At 38.4% G+C, this 17,612-nt stretch overlaps 6 protein-coding genes across 10 annotated transcripts; 1 reads left to right on the top strand and 5 right to left on the bottom strand.

The window, feature by feature from the left end:
* Window positions 1-2,153, bottom strand: LOC103859313 (cytochrome P450 705A5-like). The gene is given in 2 exon segments (XM_033286259.1): window positions 1-729; window positions 1,016-2,153. Coding segments are annotated over 2 exon segments (1,533 nt in total). The 5' UTR covers window positions 1,925-2,153; the 3' UTR covers window positions 1-105.
* Window positions 1-5,809, bottom strand: LOC103859314 (pentatricopeptide repeat-containing protein At3g09040, mitochondrial). 4 transcript variants are annotated; one of them, XM_009136823.3, is made up of 4 exons: window positions 2,508-5,809; window positions 2,173-2,436; window positions 1,016-1,832; window positions 1-729 (listed from the first exon to the last, which is right to left on the bottom strand). In XM_009136823.3, exon 1 carries the CDS (start codon window positions 5,753-5,755, stop codon window positions 2,669-2,671), a length of 3,087 nt encoding a protein of 1,028 aa, XP_009135071.1. In that variant the 5' UTR covers window positions 5,756-5,809; the 3' UTR covers window positions 1-729; window positions 1,016-1,832; window positions 2,173-2,436; window positions 2,508-2,668. The 4 variants fall into 4 exon arrangements, with proteins under 4 accessions (XP_009135071.1, XP_009135072.1, XP_033142148.1 ...); XM_009136824.3 differs by having other exon boundaries at window positions 2,517-5,809; XM_033286257.1 differs by having other exon boundaries at window positions 2,173-5,809.
* Window positions 5,810-6,593: 784 nt separating this feature from the next.
* On the bottom strand, window positions 6,594-8,796 carry LOC103860143 (F-box protein At2g38590-like). The gene has a single exon (XM_009137742.3). It carries the CDS (start codon window positions 8,013-8,015, stop codon window positions 6,651-6,653), a length of 1,365 nt encoding a protein of 454 aa, XP_009135990.1. The 5' UTR covers window positions 8,016-8,796; the 3' UTR covers window positions 6,594-6,650.
* A 270-nt stretch (window positions 8,797-9,066) lies between these two features.
* On the top strand, window positions 9,067-14,106 carry LOC103860142 (cytochrome P450 705A5). 2 transcript variants are annotated; one of them, XR_004455967.1, is made up of 4 exons: window positions 9,067-10,620; window positions 10,752-10,862; window positions 10,943-11,748; window positions 12,920-14,106. XR_004455967.1 is itself a non-coding variant. In XM_018657980.2 (3 exons), the coding sequence occupies exons 1-3, from the start codon at window positions 9,778-9,780 to the stop codon at window positions 11,570-11,572; spliced, it is 1,584 nt and encodes a 527-aa protein (XP_018513496.2). In that variant the 5' UTR covers window positions 9,067-9,777; the 3' UTR covers window positions 11,573-11,777. The 2 variants fall into 2 exon arrangements, 1 of the variants encoding a protein (XP_018513496.2); XM_018657980.2 differs by lacking the exon at window positions 12,920-14,106 and having other exon boundaries at window positions 10,943-11,777.
* Window positions 12,672-13,172, bottom strand: LOC103860141 (F-box protein At2g38590). The gene has a single exon (XM_033287335.1). It carries the CDS (start codon window positions 13,170-13,172, stop codon window positions 12,672-12,674), a length of 501 nt encoding a protein of 166 aa, XP_033143226.1.
* A 435-nt stretch (window positions 14,107-14,541) lies between the features above and the next one.
* LOC103859312 (pentatricopeptide repeat-containing protein At3g09060) lies at window positions 14,542-17,475 on the bottom strand. The gene has a single exon (XM_009136821.3). It carries the CDS (start codon window positions 17,029-17,031, stop codon window positions 14,968-14,970), a length of 2,064 nt encoding a protein of 687 aa, XP_009135069.1. The 5' UTR covers window positions 17,032-17,475; the 3' UTR covers window positions 14,542-14,967.
* Between the last annotated feature and the right edge of the window lie 137 nt (window positions 17,476-17,612).

Raw genomic sequence — 17,612 nt, 5'->3', positions numbered from 1 at the left:
TTCAAGTCTCCAAACACTCCAATTTTGTACTTGAGTTTTAATAAGATAGATAGCCTTTGTTCAATCATGAGATTTAGAAAATCCAAGAGAAAGCAAGTCTACAAGTTAAGTTAGAAGGTTTCGGGTTCGAGCAACAGGAGTAGCGTGAATTGGATGAGCCATGCTCAACGAAGCTGCTCCAGCAACTTCATCCATGTTAACTTTCTCTTCCTTGATTCTCCAATCAAAGGCCTGCACCATTACTCCAACAGCTGCTCCTAGAAAGAGATAAGCCAGGTTTGATCCAGGACAACCTCTCCTTCCACTTCCGAAAGGAATGTATCTTAGACCTTTCGTCTTGTCCTCTTCTTGTCCTGAACGTGAAGTAGCCAAGAACCTCTCTGGCTTAAACTCCTCAGGATCTTCCCAGACATCAGGATCTCTCATTACAGCATAACCATTGACAACAAGTGTTGTCTTCTCCGGTATGTAGAACCCTTTGACCTCACACCCTTCTTGGAATGTTCTTACCACAAGAGGCGCCGGTGGGTGCAATCTCAGTCCTTCCTTCATGACCGCTTGCAGATGAGGAAGGTTTGGTAGATCAGTTTCTTAAATCAACCTTGTTTTCCCTACAATCAAATCGATTTCTCCTCTCAGTTTCTCATGACTCTTGGGGTTGTTTATCAGCTCGGCCATGGTCCATTCTATACTGTTGGACGTAGTTTCACTGCCTGCAATGAAAAGATCCTGTTCGTTGTAGTAGCGAACTTTTCTTAGTCAAGAGTCAGGACAAACAAAGGTGATATTAAAGATCTAACCGGTGACCAAAGAAATCAAGAAGAACACTACATTTTCATTTTTTTAAAAATATTTATAGGAATAATTTTTTCTTTCCATTTCTTTTATTGAGTAAAGTAGAACAAAAATTTTCTTTACTAAATTTGATACAATTTTATTCATGTTTGTTTCTTGTGTTCCTAAGATGGTCACCAGTTAGACTCTTAAATAAGTCAAGAGAGAAACATGCGTTTACCACTAACGAGGACTTGATATGGTTCCTAGTGATCTTATACTCAGCATTTTCGTCTCTATATGCTTCTATCAACACATCCATCATATCCCCACCTTGTTCCTCCTGTTTCTTTTCGTGTTCCACAAGGTACCTCTCTAGTACCTCATCAAACATACTGGAAACACCCATCAGCTCCTTTTTAAAAAGTGAGATCCCAAGCTTCTCAAGCGGTCTGCGCAAGACAGACGCCAAGAAAAGCTTCTTCGTCAGGGAATCTGTCTTTGCCACTAAGCCTCTGACTATCTCCGCATCCTCTACACAAACCCTCCCCATGAGTATCTTGCACATGCTGTTGTTAGTTAGCTTCATTGCTTCTTCACCGATATCAACTCTCTCCTTCCTCATCGCCTTATCTAGGAGGTTAGAGTAAAACAGCTTCACCTCATCACCACGGATGCCTCGTGACCTCTCGAGTGCCTGTGGTCCGAGGAGCTTGGTGGTGATGAGCTTCTTCATAAACTTCCAGTAATCTCCATAAGGTGCGAAGATGAAGCCAGAAGATCCAAAGTAGAGGGACCCCTCGCTAGTAGGGAGGCTGCGAGAGGACACGTTCACGTCTTGTGTTTTGAAGATCTCTTCAGCCACTGAAGCAGAGGAGACGAGGACTATAGGGAAGTTGAAGATGCGGAGATGGAGAAGAGGTCCATACTTAGATGCGAGTTTCTGTAATGATTTGTGGATTAGAAGAGAGAGGATGATGTGAAGATGACCAATGATTGGTAGAGAAGGAGGGCTCGGTGGCAGATCGTCAAAGCCAAGTCGTGACTTCTTTTGTTTCCTGAAGAAGAGAGTGTAACAGAGGAGTGAGAAGAGGCATAGAAGGATGAAGATGAAACAGTTTTGAAAGTCAACTATCATCATTGCTGCCATTGTTGCTCAAAGTGAGAAACCAGATCAAGAAGAGTATCTAATCAAATCACAAGATGCGACAACCCCTAATCAAGTAAATAAGAAAATACTTCTAGTCTATAAAAGGAAGTAAATAACTTAGTTCAGAATATGTCCATTTCCCAATGTGACAGCCAAGATAAAATATGCTATAATATGTGTAAGCTAACTAGGGAATAACAACCACGTGCAAAAAAAATATCATGCAAAGTGAACACTGGAAGCTTCACCTTCACAATGCTGCCACCTCCATGGCCTTGCACAGTTGCACTCTTCAGACTCCAAACTTTCACTTAACCGTTTCTTGTAACTGGAGTTTCTATCAACATCTGTTGATAATTCAAGGAAGACTCAGATGATTCAATAAGAGACTTTTATCGGACCACCTTCAATATATAGAAGATGCCAACTTAGCTTTTTTTATTTGTAACACAGCCAACTTAGCTAAATCTCCATTAAAACCACTTTTATCGGACTATCATCTCCAGCCATGCCTGGTAAAAAAAGTGATAGATTTAGTCATGTTTCCAGTAAAATCTTACCTTAGCCTCGGCAGCACACTAACCTGAGTTACCTGATAGTTTCTTGGCTAGATGAAATCTTTGTCCACATCACACCAAAGGCGAAAAACGTGGTCACCTTTGTATAAAGTTAAAGTTTCTAATTGAGTAACCGATTCAATGAATTGATCTGCTGATGTTTAGCTTTGTACAATATCCCCTGTTATTAGATACAATCATGAGAAGCATGTTCCATGATATCATGATTGACGACTGCATCATCTTTCACCAGATCATATATATCTTCAAGAAACGTCTCTATTTTGCAAATATCAGAATGAGATTTGTCTCCTGCACCAAAAACGTGTTTTCTCTCTCCCACATCAATCCAACTACATCCAGGTACCTTACTGACTCCTCTGTCTTTCATGTCTTTCCTCAAAGCGTTGACCTTCTCCCAACGTCCCTGTGAGGCATATATGTTCGAAAGAAGAACATAAGCTGACGAGTTTTGTGGTTCAAGTTCAATGAGCTTCTCAGCAGCCATTTCCCCTCTAATGTCATCTCCATGGATACTACATGCACCAAGGAGCGATGACCATAGTCTCGCATCTGGTTTCAGGTTTTGTGCTTTTATGAAGTTATCAGCTTCTTCAAGATAACCCCATCTTCCAAGAAGATCAACCATACAAGCTACATGATCTACACGCGCTTCAACACCATATTGACTAATCATCATCTCAAAAATCTTCCGCCCTTCTGACACTTTCCCTGCGTGGCTACAAGCTGTGAGAACACCTAGGAATGTGATTTCATCTGGCGTGATACGAGATTGTCTCATGGAATCAAACATCCTAAGGGCATCTTCAGCGTAACCATTTTTAGCATATCCATTGATGATGGAGTTCCATGAGACAACGTTGCTTCTACGCTTCATTTCATCGAAAACTTGTGATGAGCTTTTCATGTCCCCACATTTAGCATACATGTCTATTAGCGTGTTAGAGGTTAACTCGTCGAGGTCATGAGCCAAGTGGAAGGTGAGAGAATGGATCGCTCTACCTTCTCTTAAAGAGGAAAGGACAGAGCACACTCGAAGAACAGTGACAAATGTTGCCTGATCAGGTAAAGCATCATCACGACGCATTTCTTTGTAGAACTTCAAAGCTTCCTCATAGAAACCGTTCTGACTATGCCCTGACATCATCCCCGTCCAAAGAACAATGCTCTTAGGGGTTTGGAACTCTGAGAAAAGAACACACGCCTCCACTATTCTACATGAGTTCATGTACAAGCCCAAAAGAGAGATCCCTAGATACTCACCTTCATATGAGACCCCTCTCTTTATTATTTGACCATGGAACTGTGTTCCTAAGGTCAACGTTTCTGGTTTATCACAAGCTTCAACTATGGTGGCAAAAGTGATTTCAGATGGGTTAACACCTCTGGTCACCATCTCTCGAAAGAGAACCACAGCTTCTTCCAAGTTGTTCTGAGCATAGCCTGCAATTAACGCATTCATCGACACAACGCTCCACTCAGGCATAGAGGAGAAAACTTTACGTGAGTCTTCGATGACCCCACACTTGGCATACATGTCAATCAGCGAGCTGCCAGCATGAAGATCTGTCTCTAAGCCAAACTTGACAGAGAGGCAGTGAGCTTGTTTTCCTAGATAAAGACCACGGACATTCGCACACGCCTTGAGTGTGCTAGCTAAACACGATCCATCAGACACCATACCGCAAGAATTCATCCTCTTGAACAAGTTGAAAGCCTCACTCTCGTTCTCATCTTGGACATAACCACCAATCATCGTGTTCCACGATACGTTATCACGTTCCCACATGCGCTCAAAAACCTTCCTCGCATCTTCAACACCTCCGCATTTAGCATACATATCTACCAATGCATTTCCCACGAATAAGTTATCCGCTAATTTCTTCTTGATGATAACCGAATGAAACTGGCTCCCCATGTCAAGATCATGCGAAGCAGCACAAGTACTTAACAGGCTTGTAAAGGTGAAATCATCAACGTTATGACCAGAGCCTCTCATATCCATAAACAGCTCCATAACCTTATGAGCTTCTCCGTTATGCGCATAACCTCTTATCATAGCATTCCACAAGACGTCGTTTCTCTCCTCCAAACCCTCAAACACTTTCGCAGCATCTTCCATTCTCTCACACTTCGAGTACATGCTAACCAAAGAACTCCCAACATATATATTACACGCAAGCCCTTGTTTAATAGCCTCCGCATGAACCACCAAACCTAACTCAAGATTCGCTACAATCCCAATTGCACTTAAAACACTCCCCAGCGTCGAACGAGTGGATCTAACACCAGACTTCCTCATCCTGAGAAAATACTCAACAGCTACTTCCTCACACCCTCGTTTCCCATGCCCTGAGATCATTACATTCCAAGCCACCACATCAGGGCTCGCCATCTCTCCAAACAACACACGCGCATCCTTCAGCTTCCCTAAACTAATGTAAGTATTTATAACAGTCACGAAAGCTAGATGGTCAGGACGATGTCCTTCACCACGCATCTTCTCAAAAACTATAACAGCTTCCTCTGGCAAACCAGCTTTGACATAGCCAGAAAACAAACACGTCCAGCAAACTGTATTGGGATCCACTACCCCATCGAAAACTCGCCGAGCATCACCTATGCAGTCACACTTAGCATACATATCAACCAAAGCCCCTCCACAATACGAGTTCCTTTCAAAACCCGTCTTCACCATACAGCAATGAATCTGCCTACCAAACGTTACATTACTCTCCCTGGCACATGTCGATAAAACAATCGAAAAAGTGAACTTATTCGGAAAAACCAAACCCTCAAACAACGACACAAAACTCCTCAAGACCTTTCCAGGTAGCCCAATGCTCGAATACATCGATAGCATCGAGTTCCAAGCCGTTACATCCTTCTCAAGAGACTCGAAAACCTTCTCAGCATAAGCTATTGATTTACACTTGGCGTATAAATCAACGACGGCGTTGCTTAATCTCCCTTTTGGATCGATTCCGAGCGTCAAGCTCCTGGAATGTACAGCTTTGCCGATTCTCGAGACGTGTAAAAGTCTCTGAGGCATTTCGTCGAACACCTTGCGGGTTTTGAATAATTTGCACTGGTCCAAACATATTTCGAGGAGACTGTTATATATCTGATCGTGGTTGGGGGGAACTTGTTTAATGATCCGAAGACTCAAGTCCGTGGAGAAACTCAAACGACGTAGCAAGGAGAAAGAATCGAACTTGGGGGAGGATGGCGGCAAGAGAACTCGAAAGTTCATGATTTTGAGACAACAGTCCGACAATGTACGAACCGGAGGTTGAGCTTAGGTCTCAACTGCTATTATTAATCATGTAAAAAACAGAAAAAGCATCCAAAGGAAAAGATTCGTCGTAAGTAAACTAAGGCCAAAGAACCGTGTCGAGTTTCAAACCTTTTAGCGGCAAAAATAACTAACCTTTTTGGGTCGACCTGGAAACCCGCAGGTTAATATAATTTCAAATGTGTGTATAATTAAGAGCTTTATAGAGGATTAATTGTTTGTTTATGATCTATTTGTTTTCAGTTTTTTCTTTTACAAGGGAGTAATTTTATAATGAAGTTGGGTTTGCTTCAACTCTATAACATTCTCGAGTAAAAATGGAATAATGAACAAAATAAAATAAAATCATTCGGAATTGATTCACTTTGTATTCCACTATGGAGTGAAAAATAAAATAGAATTGAGTATTTTTTAAAATTTTAAAGTAAATTATAGAGCGAAGTTAGAGAAATTAGAAAAATTCTATGTGCCATCTAAACAGATTTTTAGCATATTGATTTCAAAGACGCCGTGAAAGGCCAAGACAAAGCAAGCTCAAGGGTTCTCGTAGTTCGATATATCATTGAATATAATATATATCTCGATGATGTTTACTCAAAATCATTCAGACCAATGCGTGCCACCCAAACGCTTGTGATGTATGTTTGATCCAATGTAGCAGATCTTGATGGTGTTTACTCATATCGTTCAAACTAATGTGAGTCACCCAAATGCTTGTGATATGTATAATCAATATGTATAGTACACTATTGACTTGCTTTGAAAAATTCCAATGACTTCTAGAAACAAACATATAAGACCAAAAAATAATTAAATCATGATTTGTGTTACTTCATTCTACTTAATATCACAATTAAAGTGAAACAAACATTGAAAAAATGTTAAATAGTAAGATAAGTTTATGGTCTCTAATAAGAATAACAAAACATAAAAAGTGAAAACGTATGTTATCTCCTTTATTCTCCTGTTGCCAAGCCCTGCTAAGCTTTTTAAGTGCAGCAAGTCTCGCCATGTTTTGATCATATCGTTGCTTTTCCAACTCGCTTTGTTGTTTCCTTTTACCTCCAGCAGCAGCAGGTTGCTTGATATCAGCTAGGCTTCGAACATAAGAGCACGCATGTTGCATCCACTTTATGTCTCTGCCTAAACGTTCTTCGAGTTCAAGCTTCTTAAAGTATCCAGCCTCTCCAACAATGTTAAATTTTGTGGGGTAGGCATCTTCAAAACTCATGGCGACTTTCTTCTCCTCGTCAATGAAGAAACAATCATATGAAATCAGAGGCTCAAATTCCGCGTCCACCACTCTCAAGAACTTGCTCCACGACACCTTTTCGGCCTCAATCTTAGTACTAATCCATATCTCAAACTCCAGTGGACCTTCTAATTCGTAGTGAGTGAATAAAACCGCAAGCTTCTCTTCTCTAACACATGATAAAGTCACAGTGGCATCATCACCAGCGTCAAACGGCAGACGCAGAAGAGGACCAAAACTCTCACTTGTAAAATCGAAACAGATTATGTGATTGTCAAGCCCTTCGTATGTGTTCCTTGGTGAAGCAAGCCAGTAAGTATTTCCCTTGAGAGACACGCCACGCTCATAAAGGTTTATACGCCAGTGTGGAGTTATAACATCAAGAGTCTTCCATGAACTAGACTCGAAATCGTAAATCTCGTACCATATGAAGTTGTCTTCATAGCCAACAAACTGATCTATAAACCTCAAGAACTTGTAGGCGCGACAAGATGAGCCACCTTTGTCCTCGTACCCTAGAGCGTAACTGAACCAGAACCATCTGTTTGGTCCGACAGAATATCTACATTCTATCGACCTTGTTTGACCCCAATACGGATTCCAAACGATGACTTTGGTATAATCATCTTTCAAGACGCATAACAATAAACCGTCGCAGTGGAAAACATGAGATATCTTATAATTTTGTTTGTCTAGGCAAGTAAGTTGACCTTTACACTCTATAAGTGGATCTTCATTAACGACGAGAACAACATTCATGAGATATAGATTGTAACGCATCAACACAACGACCATCATAGACTCGCCTGCGCTTATTTTATCAATGTGCATCTTTGAAAAGCTTCGACTCTTGGATAAAGTGTCCCACTCTTTGCAAGTTAATCGCACTGCTCTCATATATTTCAAGGGAACCTTTGAGAGAATCTCCTCTACCAAATTTACCGGAAGATCGGAGATTTTCGTCATTATTTCAATCTGGTACTAGTTTTTTTCTGTCTCTCTCTTTTATGCCTTGCGCCTCAGAATCTTTACGTATATTGAATATAACAGTTGAAGACTAGGAAACCAAACCCTACATGAGTTTTTCTTGTTATATAAAGCTTTAGTTTTTAAAAGTTAACAATTACGATGATGAAAGACATATATATGTTAATAACCTTTTTTAAGATTGTGACATGCCTTGAAAAAATTCTTATTAAACATTTATATATATATATATATATATTTTTTTGAAACACATATTAAACATTTATAGTTAATGATAATTTTTCTATTTAATAATAATTTCTTTTTTTAGAAAAATATTAATCCAAAATAAATAATTATTTCCTCCTTATAAGTGTAGTTATTTAATAATATTTTTAAAAAAATCTTAAACCAAAATAATTAAAAAATGTTTTTATAAATATATATTTTATTTTTATAGTCATTTTCTATTTTAAAAATAATAAACCAAAGTAAAATATTGCTAAGTAACATAACTGTGACATATGACAGTAAAAAAATAATATTAAATCATGTATTAAACATGATAAGTAGGTGTTTTGTCCGCATATGCGGTATAATTTTGTATGAATATTTATTGTTTAAACCAAACCAGTACGATAAGTTATTATTTATGTCTTCAAAAAAAAATCAAAAATCAAATTATTTATATTTGATAAAGTTTTTCATTAAAACGCTCAAGTATTAAAAATATTTTAGAAAATTATATTTATGCAAATAGTTTTACTTGATTAATATTTGATTATAAATTGTTGTATATTTTAATTCTAAATTTTTATAATAAATAAATATTATTTTAAGATAACAACACAATATATAAGAATTATCTTTTTTTACAAAAATATGAAATTATTAATATAAATTCGTTTTTAATTATATAATAAAAAAAATATATATATAATTTTATTAAAATATCAATGATATTAATCACTCTAACTTTTAAACGTGAGAGTTTTTTTACGAAAAATTACTTTGCAAATAACAGTATTGATAATAACATCTCTTATAATAAATATATAATGGGTACTTGATAGTAATTTTCTTTGTTAAAAAAAGACATTTTAGGACATTGATTTCAAAGATGCCATGAAAGCATGAAGGATTTCGACGGAGAAAGGTCAAGGGTTGGTATCAGTTAATAAGATTGTAAGTCGTTCTCGCAGTTTAAGGAGAGTATACCGAGCAGGCATTGTTATTAGAAGAAGCTAATAAGGGTAATTAAAGGAAACATGAAGGAATGAATGAGAGATGCTGAGAATTGGCTTCTGTATCAGTCGAAATAAATCAACGTGACATGGTAATATAGATCAACTGACCATGAAGGTAGCAGCATTGTGTAAGAGAAGATGGAGCTAACACGGCGGTGGCGGTGGTGGTGAAGCTACCAGTGTTCACTTTGCATGATATATTTTGCCACGTGGTTGTTGTTCTCTAGTTAGCTTACACATTTTTTTTTATAAAGGTCTAGTTAGCTTACACATATTGTAACATATCTTATCTAGTTATCTTATACTTGTACTCTTCTTCATCGAATTAATAAAATTCAGAAGTTGACAGAAAAATGATTAGTGACAGAAGTATCTCTTTGGCTGTCACATTGGAAAATGGACATGCTTAAAATAGAAGTATTTTCTTTATTTACTTGAGATTATGGGGTTGTCGCATCTTGTTTGTGATTTGATTAGATACTCTTTCTTCATCTGGTTTCTCACTTTGAGCAACAATGGCAGCAATGATGATAGTTGACTTTCAAAACTACTTCATCTTTATCCTTCTATGCCTCTTCTCACTCCTCTGTTACACTCTCTTCTTCAGGAAACAAAAGGACTCACGACTTGGCTTTGATCTGCCTCCAAGCCCTCCTTCTCTACCAATCATTGGCCACCTTCACATCATCCTCTCTCTTCTAATCCACAAATCTTTACAGAAACTCGCATCTAAGCACGGACCTCTCCTCCATCTCCGCATCTTCAGCCTCCCTATAGTCCTCGTCTCCTCTGCTTCAGTGGCTGACGAGATCTTCAAAGCTCAAGACGTGAACGTCTCCTCTCGCAGCAGCCTCCCTACTAGCGAGGGCTCCCTCTACTTTGGATCTTTTGGCTTTGTTACCGCGCCTCATGGAGATTACTGGAAATTTATGAAGAAGCTCATCACCACCAAGCTCCTCGGATCACAGGCACTCGAGAGGTCACGAGGCATCCGTGCTGATGAGGCAAAGCTGTTTTACTCTAACCTCCTAGACAAGGCGATGAAGGATGAGAGGGTTAATATACGTGAAGAAGCGATGAAACTAACTAACAACAGCATGTGCAAGATACTCACGAGGAGGATTTGTTTAGAGGATGCGGAGAGAGTCAGAGGCTTAGTGGCCAGGACAGATTCCTTGTCGAAGAAACTTCTCTTGGCGTCTGTCTTGCGCAGACCGCTTGAGAAGCTTGGGATCTCACTTTTTAAAAAGGAGCTAATGTGTGTTTCCAGCAGGTTCGATGAGGTACTAGAGAGGTACCTTGTGGAACACGAAAAGAAACAGGAGGAGCAAGCAGAGACAATGCTACATGGAGTAAAGGTAGGGCAGTTGCCCACCATAACATTTTTAAATTTGGTGTAATTCTTATAAAAGTTGAGTGATGCCCTTATTCATATATTATGTTTATGTTAATAGTTTTCATTTTTTCCTCGGATAAAAACAATTTCTAGATCCGCCACTCGGAGCAAGGTGTGGATGTGATGGATGTGTTGATAGAAGCATATAGAGACGAAAACGCAGAGTATAAGATCACTAGGAACCATATCAAGTCCTTGTTAGTGGTAAATGCATGTTCCTCTCTTTTTAATTGCATTGTATCACTCACTCCTGACTAAGATATGTTTGCTACTACTACGAACAGGATCTTTTCATTGCAGGCAGTGAAACTACGTCCAACATTATAGAATGGACCATGGCGGAGCTCATAAACAATCCCAAGACTCTTGAGAGATTAAGAGGAGAAATCGATTTGGTTATAGGGAAAACAAGGTTGATTCAAGAAACTGATCTACCAAACCTTCCTTACTTGCAAGCAGTCATGAAGGAAGGGCTGAGATTGCACCCACCGGTGCCTCTTGTGGTAAGAACTTTCCAAGAAGAGTGTGAGGTTAAGGGGTTCCACATACCGGAGAAGACAACACTTGTTGTCAATGGTTATGCTGTAATGAGAGATCCTGATGTCTGGGAAGATCCTGATGAGTTTAAGCCAGAGAGGTTCTTGGTTTCATCAACATCCGGACAACAAGAGGACAAGATTAGGGAGAAGGTTCCCAAGTACATTCCTTTCGGAAGTGGAAGGAGAGGTTGTCCTGGATCAAACCTAGCATATCTCTTCCTAGGAATAGCTGTTGGAGTGATGGTGCAGTGTTTTGATTGGAGAATCAAGGAAGAGAAAGTTAATATGGATGAAGCTGCTGGTGCAGTTTCTTTGAGAAGGGCTCATCCAGTTCACGCCACTCCTGTTGCTCGAAACCGAGACCTTTTAACTTAACTTGTAGACTTGCTTTCTCTTGCTTTTTTAAAAAAAATCTGATGATTGAACATGTGTTCCCGGTTTGTTGTTTACCATAGGTTTTGTTAGCCTTATTCAGTTATTTGGATAACAAAAGCTATCGTTGGTTTTGTTAATTACCATCAAATAATAAATCTGTAAGCAGTTTATTTTGGGTTTAAAATCGGTTTATTTTTAAGTTTAAGTTGTTAAAGTGTAATTGTTATATATATATATTTCTTTTTGACAAATATATAAGGAACCTTCAAAACCTAAATAACAAGATACGATTATTAAACCCAAAACTCATCAGAAAAAAAAAAGAGAAGAAAACAATTATGTAATGTTTACATGTAACTACAACTGAGAGTAAATGAAATACCAGGCCTTGATTGGTAGAGCATTAACAGTAGCAGTATGCTGCAAGAGTTATATGCTTTTGCTAAATTGTTTAATTAGATGATTGGTGTAGAAGTATGAATATGTTATTTAAAATTATTATCAAAATTAGTATATAATATATAATATATTTATTTGTGATGAATATATTTCTAATATATATATATATATAGTTATATTAACATATAAAAATTAAAAGATATATAATTAATTTATTTTATTTAATAATTTTAAAATTATGCTTATATCGAAAATATTATTTTAAAATAAATTTTATAATTAAAATATCTATTTTTAAAAATAATATTTCACATTTAAAATAAATTAAATTAAATTATCTAAATTAAATTATATTTTAAATGTGAAATACTATTTTTAAAAAAAAAAATATTTTTATTGTAAAATAATTTTAGAAATAAAATTTTAATTTTTTAGATATAAAAATAATTTTCTGATATTATTAAATAAAATAAATGAATTAATTATATATTTTTCTTAATTTTATAAATTATAAATGCAAATACTTTTTTTATAGTTTCATATGAAAGCATTGGTCAGAAAGCATTTAGAGAGCATTAGCATTTAGTAAATGGTTCTCTAAATATTTTTCTAACAATTGTTGATTGGATAATGTAGAGCATAATGCTAATGCTTTACCAATCAAGGCCAGCATGTCGCTTTTTCCTCCTTTGCCTTCCTCTTACAGCTTGCCAAACCCTACTACGCTTTTAAGTCCAACAATTCTCCCCATGTTTTGATCATACCGTTGCTTTTCAAACTCGCTTTGTTGCTTCCTTTTACCTTCTACTGCAGCAGGTTGCTTGACGTTAACTAGGCTTCGAACATAAGAGCATGCACTCGTCATCCAGTCTACGTCTCTGCCTAAACATTCTTCGAGTTCCAGCTTTTTAAAGCATCCAGCCTCTCCAACGATGTTAAACGTTTTGGAGTGTACCTCGTCAAAACCCATGGCGACTTTCTTCTCCTCGTCAATGAAGAAACAATTACATGAAATCAGAGGGTTAATCACTCTCAAGAACTTGCTCCGCGACACCTCTTCAGCCTCAATCTTAGTAGTAATCCACATCTCAAACTCCTCTGAACCTGCTTCGTCGTGACTGAATAAAACCGCAAGCTTCTCTTCTCGAACACATGATAAAGTCACAGGGTTATGATAAGCAGCGTCAAACGGCAGACGCATAAGAGGACCAAAACTCTCGCTTGTAATATCGAAACAGATTATGTGATTTTCTTCTCGATATATGTTCCTTGGTGAAGCAGGCCAGTAAGTGTTTACCTTGAGAGACACGCCACGCTGATGAAAATTTATAACCTAGTGTGGAGTAACATCTAGACTCTTTCACTAACTAGACTCGAAATCGTAAATCTCGTACCATAAAAAGTGGTCTTTGACCGCATGTCAACGCAGTGATCTATATACCTCAAGAACTTGTAGGCACGACAAGAACTGGAGCCGCCTTTGTCCTCGTACCCTAGAGCGTAACTGAACCATTAATTATGAATGGATAGTAACCACCAGCTGAAACTGTTGTGATTTAAAAACTTAGAACGATCTGCAGAAAAATCTTTCTTGGATTCACAAGCATTGTAATTGATTTTGCGCTAAACATTTCTTTTGGCAATGAGGATCTCTATGGTTGTTTCCCAATTCCAATGAGTCTATAGTTGTGCATGGTTCTGTCTCGTTCAACAAGTTTCAGATCTTCCCAAGTAGCGAAACTTGTGTTCTGTTGATGTTTATTATAGACAATCTTTATCATTGGGGAATCATGTTCGGTGGTTCAAATTGCAGGGCTCTATGCATGGCGAAGTCTCTTGAGTTTTCGTCACTCATGGTCTTCTCCAACAATTCAACGCTCATCAGAGCTATTTCCGACAACTGGAAGTAAAGAAATCATCGGAATCATTTCAGACTATCGTTCGATCTCTTCTAGTTTTGCAACAATCATGTTTTCTCGCTTTTTTAGATCGGAAAACTTGTTTGCCTACAATTTAGCTAAACAGGCCTTAGAGGTCTTTTCTTCTTTGTACTGAACTCTTTGAGGTTGGGCCATCGTTTTGGATCTCTTCTCCTCTTTCTATTTTAATAAAAAAATTCTGTGACAAAAAAAAAAGACAACCCGACCCTTCGAAAGCCAATTTTTTGGTTGGAACCAAAAACCTGAACTGATACATAAAAAAGATTCTTACTTAGCCTTTTATATAAGTTTTTAGAATGGTTGTGAAAGAAAAAGCTCCTAGTAGTTTATGCAGAAATGGTGTTTGGAGGGAGTTCTTGTTACATTTCTTGGTTCTTTACTCGTTGACAGAGTGATTCTTTGAGTGAAATCTTTTAATAAGAGCAGCCTTAGCGTCATCATGGTATCTCGTTTTACCTCCATTACAAAATTTAGCTGCCAACTCTATAAAAAGAGGCCTTGCATCATCACTTTGTTTTTTTTTTGTAACTTGTACATGGAGCTGTTGCTAATAAGTTCCCAAGTATGGTTTCCAGGAACTAATGCCGATGAATTGACATATTTACATAGCCTCTTGCATTTGACTCTGTATCCGTCGAAACAAATCAATATGAAAAGATAGTATAGACCCAAAGTGGGAAATTTATCACTTTTGGTTTGATACATAAAGCTACAGTTTCTCTTTTGCATCAGATCTCGATGATGTTAACTCAAAATCATTCAAAACCAATGCGAGTCACCCAAATGCTTGTGAATGTATATGTATTATCCAAAGTATCAGATCTCCATGAAGTTTACTCATATCATCCAAACCAATGTGAGTCTTCACCCAAATGCTTGTGATGTATGTATAATCCATAAGTATAGTACACTATCGACTTACTGTGATTTACCTCATGTCACTTCCAAGCAAACATACATCACAACTCAACCTCCAGAAACCAAAAGCTAGCTGAGCTGGTCTAGAGATCAAATCCAGAGCCAAACTATGCAACAACCCCTTCAACATTCATTACGTTAGCAATTCACCACAGCTCTAACGAGTATGTCCCATGTGACAACGGTTGGGGCAATGCCATGGCTTCGAGCATCATCAAAGAACTCAATAGCGTGCCCAACTCTGCCGCACATACACAGCCCTGACAGCATAATATTGTACGATATAACATCAGGTTGCCACCCCTTCTTATACATGTAACCCCAAATCACCGTCGCGCTGTTACCGTCTCTAACTACGAAGCATCCTTCCATCAACGTGTTGTAAGTCACAAGATTCGCAACGCAGCTCCGATGCTCCATCTCCGCCGCGAGTTTCATCGCATCATCAAGCTTCCCAACAGAGCACAGACCATGGATCAGAATGTTGTGCATTGTCACATCAGGCTTTTGACCCGTTTTAAGAAACTGGCGCCACAGGTCTAGCGCTAAATCGATCTTCCCATCGTGGCAAAGACCGGACAGAAGTGAACTGTATGTTCTAAGATCTGGTTTCCATCCGTTTTCAAGCATGTCTCTCACAACAGCTGATGTTTCACTAAACTTTCCTGCTTTACGCAAGCCGTCGATGAGAATGTTGTAAGATACAACGGTGGGACGACAACCGTTCTTCGCCATCTCTTTGAGCAAAAAAGAAGCATCACTAAGCCTTGACTCTCGGATTAACCCACTCATTAATCCATTAATAACATGAGAGTTAATCTCCACGCCGTGCTTGCTTATCTCTTTCAACAACTCTGATGCTTCTTCTAGTCTCCTCTCTTTGCATAAAAAGTTTATAATCGACGAATACGCGTAAACATCCAGATGCTTACCTCTGCTCTCGACCTCTTTCATCACCTCCAAGGCTTTATTTACATAACCATTCACGCATAACCCGTGTATATAAACACCATACGTTATATTATCCGCCGTGTATCCTTTCGCAGGCATAAGCTTCCAAATCATCGTTGCTTCGTCTATCTTACCATACTCCAACAACCCTTTTATCAAAATGTTGTAACTCACTGTGTTAACTGAACTCTTCTGCTCCATGACTCTCCATAACTCCAAACTCTTCTTGATCTCCCCGCAACGACAAAACCCATCGAGCATAGTGTTGTATGTCACCACATCTATAAAGACCTTACTTTCAACCAACTCGTTAAACACACTCTCAGCTTTATCAACACTCCCCACCCCACACAGTCCATGTATCATACTGCTATAAGTAAACAAATCTTTCTCTCTCTCGTTCTCCTTCATCCTCTCCCATATCTTCAAGCAATCATCTACCCTCCCGCACTTGCTCAACCCACTAATCATTATGTTGTGAGTCTTAACATTCGGATAAACAGAAGTATCCTCTGACAATCTCTCCCAGAGCTCCATAGCCTTGGTGTGATCTCTTCCTTTAAGAAACCCATCGATTAAGATATTATAACAAGTTACATCAGCCGCCACTCCTCTCTCAGACATTTCGTCGAACAGCTTCAATGCATCATCCAAGTCTCCAGCTTTCACAATCTCATTAATCACAGTGCTGTAGCTTAACACGTCTGGATTCAAACCCTCTCCCCACAACCAATTCAAAAGCTCTTTCGCCTTCTCGAACTGTTTCTTCTTACACGACATCTTAATCAAAACATTATACGTCTGCAGATTAGGCGTTAAGCCCGCTGTTTCGATGTAGGCAAACAAGGACTCGACTTTAGGCCACTGTCTCGCCTCCACGAAGGCGCTGAGCAGAGAGTTGTAAGATCGAATCCCTGGCTCGCACCCGAAGATCTCCGACATTCGTTGGAACACGTCGAGGGCTCGGTCGGGCATCGAGTTCTTTCCGTAGGCTTTGATGGCGGACAACGCGACGTCCTCGTCGCACTTGCATTCTTGCGATTTGATGAGGTCGACGACGCGGGAGACTTGGGCGACCATACGAGCCTCCGCGAGCCGGCGGAGGATGTGGTGGAAGACGGGGGCGGAGTGTGCGTAGTTTGGGTGGCGAGTCGCTGTGTCGAAGAGAGCGAAGGCGGCGCGAGGGTTCTTCTCTGATTTTAGGAGCTTGAGGACGTGTTTGGGGGACAGGGATTTGGGGAAGACGACCATGGAGGAGAGTTTTGCGGTGATGGTTTATCTCTCCGGCATGTTTTGGGTTCTGACAGCAGCTCTTGTCGGACTTTTAACTAAATAAACTCCAAATTAATTGGGCATTTCGGTTTAGTTCTGGTTTGGGTTTACTTCGATTTGGTTAATTCAGGTCTAAAAACAAATCAATCAAAGTTAATGTGGTTTGTCATCGGTTTGGTTTAATCAAGTATATTTTCAGTTTTGATTCTAACTCAGCTAAAAACTAAATTATAAAACATAAAATAGACTATTATGTTTAGATTCAAAATCAAATATCACAATAAAATATTAATATAATAATTTTAACTTATTATCCTTAAATCAAATAAAATTATTATAAATTTTAGTTTTGATAATAGTATAAAAAATAATATTTTTTTATTTATAAGCTCAATGCATGACATTATATGGGGTTGTTGTTGGATAACTATTTTAAATTATAATATTATAATATAGTTAGTTGGTTTAATTAAATAAACATATTAATTTTTTGGTTCGTTTAAAATCGAACTGGATTGAATTGTTTGGGTTGATAAAAAAGATTTAATCAAATGGTTGAG

This window comes from Brassica rapa, chromosome A03 (assembly GCF_000309985.2).
Source record: "Brassica rapa cultivar Chiifu-401-42 chromosome A03, CAAS_Brap_v3.01, whole genome shotgun sequence".
Classification (NCBI taxonomy): Eukaryota; Viridiplantae; Streptophyta; class Magnoliopsida; order Brassicales; family Brassicaceae; genus Brassica; species Brassica rapa.
Note: the sequence above shows the minus strand (reverse complement) of the source record. Positions and strands in the feature narration are given on the sequence as shown.

Excerpts from the sequence above, each read along its gene's own strand:
- LOC103860142 (XM_018657980.2), top strand. The coding sequence starts at position 9,778 with ATGGCAGCAATGATGATAGTTGACTTTCAAAACTACTTCATCTTTATC. Across the intron at positions 10,621-10,751 it reads CAATGCTACATGGAGTAAAG|ATCCGCCACTCGGAGCAAGG; the intron begins GTAGGGCAGTTG and ends AACAATTTCTAG. Across the intron at positions 10,863-10,942 it reads ATATCAAGTCCTTGTTAGTG|GATCTTTTCATTGCAGGCAG; the intron begins GTAAATGCATGT and ends TACTACGAACAG.
- LOC103859314 (XM_033286257.1), bottom strand. The coding sequence starts at position 5,755 with ATGAACTTTCGAGTTCTCTTGCCGCCATCCTCCCCCAAGTTCGATTCT.
- LOC103859312 (XM_009136821.3), bottom strand. The coding sequence starts at position 17,031 with ATGGTCGTCTTCCCCAAATCCCTGTCCCCCAAACACGTCCTCAAGCTC.
- LOC103860141 (XM_033287335.1), bottom strand. The coding sequence starts at position 13,172 with ATGCGTCTGCCGTTTGACGCTGCTTATCATAACCCTGTGACTTTATCA.
- LOC103860143 (XM_009137742.3), bottom strand. The coding sequence starts at position 8,015 with ATGACGAAAATCTCCGATCTTCCGGTAAATTTGGTAGAGGAGATTCTC.